This window comes from Phodopus roborovskii, unplaced genomic scaffold (genome assembly GCF_943737965.1).
Source record: "Phodopus roborovskii unplaced genomic scaffold, PHOROB, whole genome shotgun sequence".
Taxonomy (NCBI): Eukaryota; Metazoa; Chordata; class Mammalia; order Rodentia; family Cricetidae; genus Phodopus; species Phodopus roborovskii.
In genome coordinates, this window is record NW_026126412.1 from 1,060,839 (window position 1) to 1,074,587 (window position 13,749).

The window sequence follows — 13,749 nt, forward strand, 5'->3', positions numbered from 1 at the left end:
GAAGGAGCCCCGGTGAATTCCATGAGGCCGTGGTCCTGTCCTGGCCTCTGAGCTTTAAGGAAGGTCTGATTCGTACTTGCTGGGAACACACGTGATTCTCATGTCATCCTTGTCAAGTCAGAAATGTGAAGGTCCTAGGGCCACTGGTCGTCTTAAGGTCCCTTTCCAGCACAGTTGCTGGGGGGCACAGGGTGGGACTCCCATTCTGTGTTCTGCATTGGCTGGGGTACCTTGTGCATCTCAGGAGGTGAACAGGCCTCTGCTTTCCTCAAGTTGCCACTTTGCTGTGCCACAGCAGGGTCCCTGGAAGGCATTTCATATTCAGGGATGACTGAGTGACAGACAGGCCTGATTGCCAAGGGTCCGGGGCTGATATGCTGTCAAAGGGAGGTCTTTATGGTGGGAAAGTGCTGTCTGTGAAGCAGTCTTTCAGGTGCTGCTTGGGGGCCTGCAAGAGCCTGGTCTGAGCTTTATGTTCACTAGGACCCTCTCCTTCCTTGGGATGAGTCTCTGCCTTGCCCTGATGTTCATCTGCTCCTGGTACTATGCCCTGTTTGCCATGCTAATCGCTGGCTGCATCTACAAGTACATCGAATACCGTGGGTGAGTGGTGGTGCCTCAGATAGCTGTGACTTCAGCACACTGCTTATGCTTACACAGAACCAGGCAGTTACTTACCTGGGCCCAGCCTGGTGTGAATCTGGGTGCTGTGGATGAGGTCTCATGGAGATTAGATACCCTGTGAGATATGTTGTACTGTGCCATCCCCCAGCCCCAGCCATGCTGACTTGCTCATACACACACACACACACACACACACACACACACTTATTTCCTGCCCTGGAGCTATTGTGCAAATAGCTGGGCAGGTTTTTTGTTTGTTTTGTTTTTAATTTTACATGTGTTCTAATTTATCAGTGGGTACATCTGTTGCTGCGTGTAGTAGCTGTAACTGTTAGTCTGTTTAAGGAACCTTGCACTCTGTCAGCAACAGCACTGTTGTGTGGCGCCCATTGTAAGCATGTATACACACGCACACACTGGACCAGGGTGGCATGTTTCAGGGGCTATATCACATTTCAGATTTCCATCCCCACAAGGTTACCTTTGTTCTTCCCTGACTGTCCTGTCCCCACCCTGGGCTTTAAGACCAATCTAGTTTAGGGCTTCCAAGTTGTGGTCTTACCCGCATTCTTCCCTCCGCCCCTGGTGGTCAATCCCACAAAGAAAGTCCTGCTGCTTGTACCCTACCATCGTACCCAATAGCTCCTGCTTATCTTGGGTTTACAGAAACTCTGTGGGTGCCCCAACTAGGCAAGCATTGTTAGAGTGCTCCTGGGACAAGGTGGCTTCCTCTGTACCCACACAGGGCTGAGAAGGAATGGGGTGATGGCATCAGAGGCCTGTCACTGAATGCTGCCCGCTATGCCCTACTGCGTGTGGAACATGGACCCCCACATACGAAGAACTGGAGGTGAGTACATCCTACAGCCTCAGCCTCCAGACAGCAGAATAAAGCAGAGACCTTGTAAGTGCTGTCTCGGAAGCTTTTGCTTTTGGCCCCTGGGGAGAGCTCTGACAGGGTATCCCTGCCTAAGAATAGGAGAATAGCCAGAGGTGGGACCTGAACATCCAACAAGCCACCAGCAGTGTGGATCGGAAGCACACCTCTGAGTTTCCTCTGCCCTGAGGCCTCACACACGGGGCCTGTACCTGTCTCTCATGCTCATTCTGTCTCACCTGTCCCATCTTTCCCACCCCACGTGTCCTTCCTGTGCTGTCTCTGCGTGTCTTTCCCGTCTCCATCCCATCTGGCTTAGTGAGCGTTGGAGCGCTGGTCATGTGTTGCCATTGTAACTCCCATCCCTGCCTCTCCTACCGCAGGCCCCAGGTGTTGGTGATGCTGAACCTGGATGCAGAGCAGTGCGTGAAGCACCCCCGCCTGCTGTCCTTCACCTCGCAGCTGAAGGCTGGCAAGGGCCTGACCATCGTGGGTTCCGTGCTGGAGGGCACCTACTTAGACAAGCACGTGGAGGCCCAGAGGGCTGAAGAGGTGGGCGGATGTAGTGGCGAGTGAATGGGGTCAGGGTTCCAACCACCTAGGAAGGGCTGAACCAGCCCTGTCCTGCGTCTCGAGGTTCAGGAGCATAGTTTGTATATGTGCTGTCCCTTGTATCCATGAAGGCGGCTGCTGAGTCTGAAACGGTCAGAAGTCAGACTTGAAATGAGGTGTGTGGTCTTCTGAGACATAGAGGGACAGTGACAGCTCACTCAGCATGCTGTGGGACTCAAGCACTGGGACCCCTGTCTTGTCTTGGTACTCTTCCTGCTTCCAGTTATAGCTCCCCATGCACCCCAGCTCCTTCCAGTATGTAGAGATGGTGGGTAGTGAGGCTGTGCGCTGCCAGATGTCCGGACCCTGTGAACGAGGGGAGGTCAGCGGAACCTGCTCCCAGAGCACACTGGTGCCATCTCTGAAGCCTGCCGCCCACAGTTTGTTGGCCTGTAACTCCTGCGCTCCTGCACTCTCTCTTTCTCTACTTGTGACAGGAGATCTTCAGCCTCTGCTGTCCCCACAGGCCAGGGTCCTATCACCACCTTCTCTTTCCTGTGACATCCTATTCTGTCACCTATGTAGAACCCTTTCTGAGTGTCCATCTCCAGTGTCTAGCTTCCCAAATTGTCAGAAGTCTTTTTACTCCTCTTTCCATTTGTGGACCTTACTCAGGATTCCGTCATGGCTGCCATGCTTAGGTGTCACCCTCTTCTCTGGAGGAGGGTGATCATCCAGCTTTTCTCTTACTGGCCATCTATATCCGGTCTCGCTTGTGGACCCAGACTTCCTGCTGTCTGTGTGTCCACAAGCTGCAGCCTAATTGCTGAGTTCAGACTATGCCAGGTGGTAAGACTGCTCCGCGGAGTGATTGTGGGCATGGGTGGAAATGGCTGTTGATGGCCCTGATCTGGAGTGACAATCCTGTGGGCTCTTCAATGATGGCATCACTTGCCTGGGCAGCCTCTCAGGCCACTCAGATTCAGCAAGTTCAAAAAGGACAGGAGAAACCATGGATCCTTCCCTTTCCCCTTCGAAGAGACCAGGAGTTGTCCGTTATGATATGGCTCCTTAGGTCTAAACATTGGTGGCTGTTGACTGTAAACTCTTGAATTGAAGCATCCTAGCTACTGTCCTTAAGGGTGGGCAATGTTCTGTCTTGTCCACTGGTATCTGACCTGCAGCTGGTCTGAGCGGCATTCTCTAATGGGGGAAGGAGGTAGCTCTGTCTTGAGGTGCTCTTGCTTTTGTTCCGTGATAATCCTTGGGCACAAAGGCCCCAGCTGTCTGCTTTAAGCACTGCCATGCACATGTCCTTCCCAGGAAATCCCTGGAGCTAGACTACCCCTTGGGGCAGATTACAAGGGCGTGTGTGGACTCCCGTTATCTCACTGGCAACTCACGGGAAAGGTATCTGTTGAAGTGAATGGCTGCTGGGGACCCTCTGACCCCACTTTTAATCTCTGCTCTGATAAGATATGAGACTTACACTTAGCTTTCTAGCTTTCTCGGTTATGTCTAACAGTCTCATCTATTTATTTATTTATTTATTCATTCATTCATTTGTTTATTTATTTATTTATTTATTTATTTTTGTGCTGGGGGTGGGGAGCCCAGGACCTCATACTTGCTAGACAAATGCCCGGCAAACCCGGCCACTGAGCCATTCCTCAACCATGGTTGGATGATTTTAGTCTCTAAGTACCTCTAGGAAGAAGGTTATGAGAAAAGGCTTTAGCTTTGGAATTAGTCATTTCTATTGATCAGCAAAAGCAAAAGGAGGAGCTGCCCAAGGGTCCGTCTGTCCTTCATGCCAATATCTCGGCCCTGGGTCACTTTTCTGATGGAGCTCTGTCCCCCAATCCGACTGTTGTTGTTTTTAAATAATCAAAGCTTGTATAAGAAAATTCTTACTTGGTGTTTCCATAACTTTTCAGGATTAATATTACTTTCCCTTCCACTGTACCAATTGCATGAAAAGGCCTAAGAGTTTGAGCTACCCCATCCTTCCCTAACTGAGATCCCATCTTCCTCTCCTGTTAGGTCACCTTGCCAGTGTGCTGACCTGTCTGTTTACAATGCCGACCGTGGCCAGGTGGCTGCCTGGTCAGGGCTCTGGCCTTTACAGCTCTAGGCTGGGCAGGCGTTTCTCTAGCAGTTAGGCAGGGAGACCCAGCTCCAGCTTCTTGCAGCTGTATAGCATGGGGAAAGCAGTGTTTCAGCCAGTGTCAGGGCATCACAAAACCAGGGTAGTGGTGGTTTAGCATGGGGAAAGCAGTGTTTCAGCCAGTGTCAGGGCATCACAAAACCAGGGTAGTGGTGGTTTAGCATGGGGAAAGCAGTGTTTCAGCCAGTGTCAGGGCATCACAAAACCAGGGTAGTGGTGGTTTGTCCTTCTGGTCTCCACTCCACAGCCTTCTCTGCTGTGACCTTTAGCCAGTTTCAACCTGAAGGACAGCAGAATAGTCCTGCCACATGCCATCATGCTAACCCAGCCTCTCTAGTTCTCCTGTGAAACCCCATCGTGGGCACTGTCTTTTCCTTCCCGCCTGGGAGCAGCTGCGTCCCTGTGACCACACTTTCTGCCCGGGCTGCCTCCCACTCACTCATTGGCATGTTCCCCTTTTAGCACAGTGTGTCTGGATTGTTCCTGAATTACACGGAATTCTATAAGTAGAACATGCCTGTGTGAGCCTGATCTGCCCTGGGTGGTTGATGGGTGGTGGGGGTGAACAGGAAGTAAGGGGGGGGGGGAAGAGGACTCTGGGAAACCATGTGTTATCGATATAGCTTTAGTTGTGGAGCTCCAGGGCAGGGCAGGGCAGTGCACGGGGGTGGGCTGACACAGGCAGCTGAAATCAGGCCAAGAAAGGAGAAAAGTGTGTCCTGTGCCTATAGAGCAAACCCAGACTGGCTGAAGTCTAAAAACAGGTGTGGGCAGGGTGGGCTCAAATATACGTCCTGCTCTTCTAGCTCTGGGGCTCCAGGCACCTTTTAGCCTCAGCCTCCATCTCCACACAGCTGCGTCTCTCTCTCTCTCTCTCTCTCTCTCTCTCTCTCTCTCTGTCTCTGTCTCTCTCTCTCTCTCTCTCTGTCTCTGTCTGTCTGTCTCTCTGTCTCTTTTGAGTTACTGTTACTGGATTCAGGACCTCATTGAACAGTAAGGGTCACTCTGCAAGGATACCTTTCCCCGTGTTGGCTACAGCATGGTCATAATTTGGGCCCTTTTCAACACCTCCAGTCCTACCAATCCTAGTCCCCCAAGCACATTCATCTCATTACAGCATCTCCAAAGTCTTGACTCTCACGGCATCAGTACTAAGTCTGAATCTCATCAGGGACTACAGAAGTGTGTGGGAAATGTGTGCGGCCAGTGATGTGGGAGAGTGTGGAGGCACGAGGGTCACCATCCACATACATGTGTAGGACTGTTGCTCTAGGTACTATCTGACACCCTGCACCCAAGATGGCCTAGTAGCCTGGGCGCTATAGATGAGTAACAACATCCCTAGGGCTGCTGATTAGTGAATGGTGTGTCCTGAGTACAGTGCCCAACCTCTGCCTTGATCCCAAGCTGCTCTGGGAGGGAGGAGCTGTCGCGGTGGATGCCTGACAGTGATGGAATGACGGGAGTAGAGGCTAACTTTGTGGCTGGTCTGATAGTTCTTGCTGGTGCCCTTAATGTGCTCAAAGGCTGTAAGCTGACCCATTACCGTGAAGCATTTAAGCATTTGATGATCATTGTCTGATATGACCCCCACCCCCAATCCAAGTAATAATGGGTGGTTGGTAAAGACAGATCATTTTAAGGCACTATCTCATTGATACCTACACAGAGCTGTGCCTCATGGTGCCGGGTTTACTTTATCTCTCACACATATGTGCAAACACATGTGGTCAGCAACTCCCAAACACTCCTCAAAGGCTCCATCCCTAAATGCCAGGTTGTGGCATGTGTGTAGGGACCTCTCACTGAAGTGGTGACTGATCTGATGCCCCTTACCTGTGTCTTGACATCACATACTGATGCCCTGCCCCCAACTTCCACAGAACATCCGCTCTCTGATGGGTGCAGAGAAGACCAAAGGCTTCTGCCAGCTGGTGGTGTCCTCCAACCTGCGAGATGGTGCATCTCACCTGATCCAGTCAGCTGGCCTTGGTGGCATGAAACACAACACTGTCCTCATGGCCTGGCCAGAGTCTTGGAAGCAGGCAGATAACCCTTTCTCCTGGAAGAACTTTGTGGGTGGGTGTGGCAACCATTTCCCCCCAAGGCTCCATGATAGCCCCAGGCTCCATGTTACTATCATACCTAAGTCTGTCCAGAGTAGATATACTTGGGGCCTTTGAATGTGCTAACCAAGTTGTTAGTCACTGGAAAAGAAATGGCTACTTTACCCAAACCCAGTCTCCAACCCAACCCTCTGGGGATCATGGAGTAGCTGGTGACATGGAAGTTGTTCCTTGATGCCCTCCTGGGTAGATGACTTCATGGGACCCTGACTGTTTAACCTGTGACAGTCTTCCTACTGTGTGGAGGGAAGCTAGCCTTACCACCCCCTGAGAGCTCACCATGTATGCCTCTCTCCACAGACACTGTCCGTGATACTACAGCAGCGCATCAGGCATTGTTGGTGGCCAAAAACATCGACTTGTTCCCGCAGAACCAAGAGCGCTTCAGTGACGGGCACATTGATGTGTGGTGGATTGTGCATGACGGGGGCATGCTCATGCTGCTGCCCTTCCTGCTGCGCCAGCACAAGGTGTCTGCCACAGGGACACGGGGCAGCAGCTAGGCTACAGGGGCACCACTGCATGAAGGGTATGGTCTTGCTTGAGTTCTTGCAGAAATGACCCCTCCCTCCCCCAGGTGTGGCGAAAGTGCCGGATGCGCATCTTCACTGTAGCCCAGGTGGATGATAACAGCATCCAGATGAAGAAGGACCTACAGATGTTCCTGTACCACCTCAGGATCAGCGCTGAGGTGGAGGTGGTGGAGATGGTGCGTGTATACCCGCATGCTCCGGGTGGGTAGGGGAACCTGATGCCATGCTACGTTTCTGGACTTGCATCCCTATGTTCTCCTTTGGGTTACTGTATAGTCTCACTGTGTACTCTCCATCCTGTGTCTGAGTATGTCTGTGGACCAGGCCTGTGGGGTATAGTCCCTAGGGGTGAGGTCTGCCCAGAGGTCTGAAGCTCTTAGCTCTGTTTCTGTCCGTGGCTTCATAGTTCCACAGCTAGAGATGACTTGTTCATCTGTGGGTAAATTTGGCTACGTGTGTGGGGCTAGCAGGTAGAATAAAGTGACTGTGGGTACAGTAGATGCAATTTACCACATCTGAATGACTAAGGAGTGAAGTTGATTCTGAGATGGCTACTCCAGCTGTGCCTGAGGACCCAAGACTGTCCCTATGGACCAAGTAGCACCGTGTGGATGAGCTGTGTATTCTTCGCTCTTCATTGCCTTCTGCTTTCCCTGAATGCCATGTTCTCACTTGTGTGTTCTGTATGGCTTACGCCTTTTGATCATTTGATCATGGATGGCACCCAGTGCACGTTGACCCTGCAGTCTGTGCATGGCTACGTGCTGTCCCTGGAGTAGAACTGGCAGGGTGTCACATTTGGTAAAATAGTTCCAGAGAGGCCTGGTTCTCTTCTACGGCCACATAAGGGTTATGTTTGAAGGGTGTTCCAGAAGGACCCATTCCTTTCCATGGCATGTGGAGTGCCACGTTAGCTAGAGGGACCCACTACCCTTCCATGGTCACATGGAGAAGTCCCAGCTCCAGGACTGTAGAACTTGCAAACTGCTTGTCTCTGGCTGTGTCTCTTTAATCATGGATGAGGCCTGGCATCTCCCTGTATTATTGACGACCTATTGCATTTTCCTGTCAGGTCCCAGGGAAGCTTGTGTACAGGGCTACGTTTTCCTACTTCTCTAAGAGCTTTGTGTAAGTCACAGGGCAGCTTGGGTATCACTGGGTTTTGTGCTCTGGGTGTGCTGTTCGAAAATGAGCCTATCCACATTTAGTTATCTCTCAGCCATTTGGAGTTATAGACTCGCTCTATGTGGTTTCTTCTTGCAGCCTCCTATATAGATAGCAACCTAGGTCTGGCTGTACCTACAAGTCATAGAAATAGCATTATTAGCAGTCAGAAACCATCTTTTGACTTTGTAACAGAAGCTGCCCAGAAAAGAGCCCTGAAAGGAGACAAGGTCTCGTGACATAGTCCAGGGCTAGGCGTGGAAACCAGCAGCCAGGCATTGGCCCGGGCCTGTGTCTGTTGTGTACATGTACGAGGCTGCCCAGTCCCCCGGTTTCAGTCTTGCCCCAGGAGGTTGGTTTTAAGAGCTGCCCTCAATTCCTGAGTTTCCACTAGGATACAGAGGTCTATGTCTCTACCCCTGGGATCACGGTCAGCTGACAAGGGGCTTCCCTGAGTGTAAGGTTTTAGGTGTTTGAGTGTAACGGGCAGGGCTATTCTGAGTGCCAATAGTCAAGATCCTCAAATCACTAGTGCTTAAATGCTGTTGTCACCTGGTTTGGTATATTTTCCCTGTGGATTTAATAATTCTGTGAGGGGTGAGCTTGCCTGAGACAGGAAATGACACCAGTTATTTGGGTCCATTGAGAGCACAGCTCCTACAGAGACAAGCCAGGAATGCTCTACCCAGAACCCCGAACAGCTATGTAGCTGGTCAGTGTAAGATGCAGCAGCATCATTGTCTGTGTGATAGTGTTGGAGTCCCCAGCAGGGCTGTAGGTAGGCTATAATTTGCTGTTATTGCAGCCTGTACCTACACACTTCCATCCATAGTGACACATTCTCATACCTTCCCAGGCTGCTCTGGCATGGAGCTCTGACAGTCCAGGGACAGAGATCTAACCCTATAGGATGTGTGGACACTACTTGCTTAGGGCCACTTGACAAAAGGGGGTTAGGTAGGTGGTTGGCATTGATGCCATGTTTTGTATACATTGTTTAATTTTGTGGCTTGACACATTTTTAGGTTGAAAATGACATATCAGCATTCACCTATGAGAAGACGCTAATGATGGAGCAGAGGTCACAGATGCTGAAACAGATGCAGTTGTCAAAAAATGAGCGGGAGAGAGAGGTACGTGCACTGGGGAGAAGAAAGTAGGTAGGATCAGTGCCATCTGGCCTCAAATGTGAAATCTGTGCTGATAGGGGCAGAGGGCAACCCAGCAACACATGGCTCTGGGTTCACACAGTTCCTATGGCATTTGAAGAAGAGCAAGCAAGCATGGCCACCTGTCCCCAATGGTGCAGTGTGACTGAGGGCTGGCATCTTTGTGGCCACTTCATACCTAGGAAAGTACAGATGGTGAATAACATGACATCCACCTCTTTCGAGATTATGTCCGTAGGTCTTTTGTTGTACAAACTTTTTTTTTTTTTTAATGTATACAGTGTTCTGTCTGCATGTATGCCTATAGGCCAGAGGAAGGCACCAGATCTCATTTTGGATGGTTGTGAGCCACCATGTGCTTGCTGGGAATTGAACTCAGGACCTGTGGAAGAGTAGCCAGTTCTCTTATTTGCTGAGCCATCTCTCTAAACCCAAACTCCAGAATCTTATATGAGGCTTTGCAGTGGCAAACTGGGTGGAGGGAATGATTGTCTATGGGATCAGTGATAACATATGTCACAGGGGCACAAGAACCCTCTGCTTCTCACCACTTTGTGACTCCGTGTCCATGCGAATTGGCCGTGATTGGCACGTGGGTCATGTGATTAACAGCTAGAATCAGAGCTGTGATCACCCCAGATTCATAGGAGAATTGGGTGGGCACACAAGACAGAACTGGGACCCAGATAGGATGCCCTCCATGTCTGGACAGAGACTACAGCATGGAAGCCTGCCAGCTAGCTCCAACACTGTCTGGGAAGACTCTGACTTTGTTTCTGTCACCGTTCCTGTGGGCTATAGGGAGTCCCAATAGCAACCCATCTGTTCTGGCCTCAGCCAGGACAGAGAATAGCGGATTAACCTGGAGAATTACTAAACTCAGGCATCTTTAACCTGGAGAATTACTAAACTCAGATAAAGGAGGGTTTGGGGTAAGGCGGGAATAGCATTCAAGAGTCTGACTTCAGCAGAGATGTGCCCCCATGTGGGACAGAGGCCACTCGTTTGTTTGGAGCAGCTCAGCAGGATGGGTGGGAAGCTTCGTTTGCTCAGGGTCAAGATGAGTAGCAGCATTCCTTGGTGGACTTTGACCCACCCTGGGTGGGGCTATGAGGGTCAGCAGTTCCTCACCCAGCCAAACTCACTTGTCTGGACCCCATTGCCAAGTATGAAGAGGACCTTTTGCTGCTGGTTCCCCTTGAGACGTTGACTTGTCATGTCGGGACATTTATGAGTTGTAGTTATGAGGGGATTGTGTGGGGATTACTGTATCTTCAGCTGCACTTAGCCTCCATGCGGATGGATATGCTTACTGGAGCAAGGCCTCCTAGAGTCTTTTGTCTCCACTGGAATCCTAGAAGTGCCCTCTCTGTGTCTGAGCTTTAGTTGTGACTCTATGAGACAGATATCATGTTCCATTTTGTTCCTGGTTGTTGACAGCCCAGATTCAGAGACTCTTTGATAGCCCAGACAAGAGGAAGAACTGTTCAGACTTTTGCCCCTTGGCCTAGGGTTGCAGGTTGATCTTTAAACATTCACCCCATCCCATTGGTGCCTAAGCTGCTGGATGGGGCTGCATAGATAGGCACTCCTCCTAATGACCCTCTCTGGACTACCAGACACCACCCATTTATGGCCCTCCAAAGGCTCTGTGAGCCTGGCACGCCCTACTTCCTGACAGCCAGAGAGGTTGAAGTAAGCCCCTCTCTGAGATAGAAACTGCCATACAGGTGTGTCTGCTGGTCAGGGGCTACACCAAGTAAGGAATCTGTGGCACCAGTGCTGTACAATAGATAGGCAGCCCCTTGTGGGGTGAGGACAGTGCCAGGGTCCTCTGGAGCTGCTGTCCAGTGGTTGAGGGGTTCTAGCCAGTTGCTCGTGAATCCTCTTGGTTCACTCTACAGTCTGCTTGCCTCACTGGTCAGGTTCTCTCCAGGATGGCTTTCAAGAGACACGGTGTGTTCTGAACTTCTGCTGTTCCCTGATCAGGCCCAGCTGATTCACGACAGGAACACAGCATCCCATACCACAGCAGCTGCTAGAACCCAAGCCCCAGCAACACCTGACAAGGTGCAGATGACATGGACAAAAGAGAAGCTCATTGCAGAGAAACACAGGAACAAGGACACCAGTGCGTCAGGCTTCAAAGACCTCTTCAGCCTAAAGCCGTGAGTGTCTGTGTGGGCTGGGCCAGTGCACAGTGAGGACAGACTCCCATCCCACAGGCCTGCAGAGAACTGGGACCAGCCCAAGGCTATGCTGTCAGTACCACTGAGCCATATCATGAGGGGACTGGCCTGTGAGCCTTACTCTCCTGCTGCTAATGACTTCCCTCAGCTGGGAGAGGGTGCTTACTCCCCTTAGAAAGGTGGCGCTCCAGATCCCCAATAGTCTAGGCTGCTGTTGACCTCTGGGGTCAACTTGAGAACCTCAAAACTGAGGTCCTTGTGATTGTCACAGAGTTGTGGGGATGCCATCATAAGAAACAGGTTTTGTTAAGTCCATTGGCATAGCCCCCAAGCCTGAAAGAGGGCCAGCGCCTCCTTTGACTGGGTCTTCATGGATGGTGGGATGATTCTAAAGTCCCAAGTCCCAAGAGAGAGAAAGAGGGCTTTGGGGCCCTTTGGAGTGAGAATCCATTGAAGGACCAAGGCCAGCCATTTACCAGCTTAGCATGGCCACTGGTACTTGAATTGGCTCAACTGTGTAGAGTCTTCTGCTGGAGTAACCTTCTCTTTGTGTTCTCTTCCATGTAGAGAGTGGGGAAACCTGTAAGTGCACCTTCATTTTTAGCCTCTTAGACTGAGTTGCCTTGCATGCCTGCGTGTGTACAGCCCTGTGTGTATGTAGAGCATCCTGATGACCTCACTACTTCCCCTCAGAGTGGCTCAGGCCACATACCCAGATGTCATTCTCTAACGGACACCAAAGATAGTGTCAGAGGGCTGGTTCTGAGCTGCTCTGAAAGGGGCAAGTGTGTGCTTCCTGCAGTAAGGGACGTGTTCACCCACACCCCTCCAGGCCTGCTCAGACAGTAGGCTCCCCATGCATCCAGGAAGCTTCCATTCTTTCATCTCCAGTGAGAAGGGGATGTAAATCAAGTCTGTGTGATCAGACTGCCTATGTGTGAGCTCTTGGACTGGACACCAGAGCCAGGAGTCAGGCAGGGATCCACCGTCTGAGGGCCCAGCATTCTGGGGAGACATGCTGACGTTGCCCGGAGATGTTGTCTGGTCCTTTCATCTGTGTTGTTCTTGTCCCTGTCCTGCCTCCCTCCAGTCATTCCGTGCTGTTGTCCCTGACAAGCAGATAGTGTACAAGGTACTGGTAAGGAGCTTTCAGACACTGAGGGAACTGGCTGACTAGGGAAGCTGAGATACCTCAGGCTTTCTGCTCTCTGCAAATCTAAAAGCCCCCATAGTTTATTAAAACACATGATCATATAGGTACAACAATGTTTGACCCTATGCCTCTTGTACACATGTACCCATACATACATACATACATACATACATACATACATACATACATACATACATACATACATACGCACGCACGCCTGGACACACATATGGGGAATCTTGGTTGGGTACTTCTTTAGCTTTCAGGACCCAGGCTTGCCTTGCTTAGCCAGGGCCAGGAAGATGCTCTAGAGTTCAGGCCCATTTCCTGGTTAGTTTAGCAAGAGAAGTGTTCCCTTTCTCAATTTCCCTGGAGCATATGTACATAGCTGTGGATGTGTGTTGGTTAGAGTGCATGTATATACCAGTTAGAAAATGTGTACACTGGCTAGAACATGTGTGCACCAGTAAAAGCTCATGCATGTGTTGCCAATTAGATGAGCACGTATGCTGGTTTGAGTACATTTGTGTTTGTGTACATGCCAGTGTACCCACCTGCATGTGTGTTGTTGTGCACCTGTTAGCATTTGTAGAAATTTGAGTGCATGCATTTTCTATCTTGGATGGTCTTGGGCAGCTCTGACAGCCAGCCAAAGACATGTGACATTACCTCCTGCTGCCAAGACTGCTGTGTAGACCTACACTCCCAGGTCTGGACACTCTGTTCATTTGTACAAGATATTTTACTGATTAACTCTGCTGTGTTACTGAGAGCAGAGGTGGGATTCAGTTAACTTTCAGAACTCAAGGACCTTTCCTGGATCCTCTGGTATCTCTGTAGCTCCAACAGGGCATGCCGCAATGGAATGGATGACTGGTGACGGGTGATGGGCCAGACCCAGAGCTGGCACTCAGGTTCCAAGTAGCTGCTGTCCTCTATCACCTTAGGTTCTTGCACTTCATGCAGTTTGGGAACTGCTGTTGGACCAAACACACAGTAATTGTGCCCTTTCCATGCAGTGAATTCAGGGTTCTGTAATGAAAGGCCTGGATGGTGCCACAGAGGCTGACCTCTAATTTTATCAAATTAAACTGAAGAGAGAAGATAAAGGGCCCATGACTGTTTTCTTCCTGGAGAATGGCTGTTACAAGCTGATATATTTGGCTTAGCATTGAGTTGATCAGTGGGTGTGATC

The 13,749-nt window shown here is 50.5% G+C and overlaps 1 protein-coding gene across 4 annotated transcripts in view; it reads left to right on the forward strand.

Annotated features, from left to right (window-relative positions):
• Positions 1–13,749, forward strand: part of Slc12a7 (solute carrier family 12 member 7) — an 82,906-nt gene that overhangs the window by 64,926 nt on the left and 4,231 nt on the right. For 2 of the 4 annotated variants that reach the window (XM_051182726.1, XM_051182728.1), the window contains exons 15-23: positions 484–603; positions 1,370–1,474; positions 1,885–2,053; positions 6,104–6,299; positions 6,647–6,816; positions 6,924–7,055; positions 9,069–9,176; positions 11,202–11,380; positions 11,969–11,983. In XM_051182726.1, the coding sequence (XP_051038683.1) occupies positions 484–603; positions 1,370–1,474; positions 1,885–2,053; positions 6,104–6,299; positions 6,647–6,816; positions 6,924–7,055; positions 9,069–9,176; positions 11,202–11,380; positions 11,969–11,983 (1,194 nt within the window). The remainder of the gene's footprint in view (positions 1–483; positions 604–1,369; positions 1,475–1,884; positions 2,054–6,103; positions 6,300–6,646; positions 6,817–6,923; positions 7,056–9,068; positions 9,177–11,201; positions 11,381–11,968; positions 11,984–13,749) is intronic. The other 2 variants (XM_051182727.1, XM_051182729.1) reach the window with 1 other exon arrangement.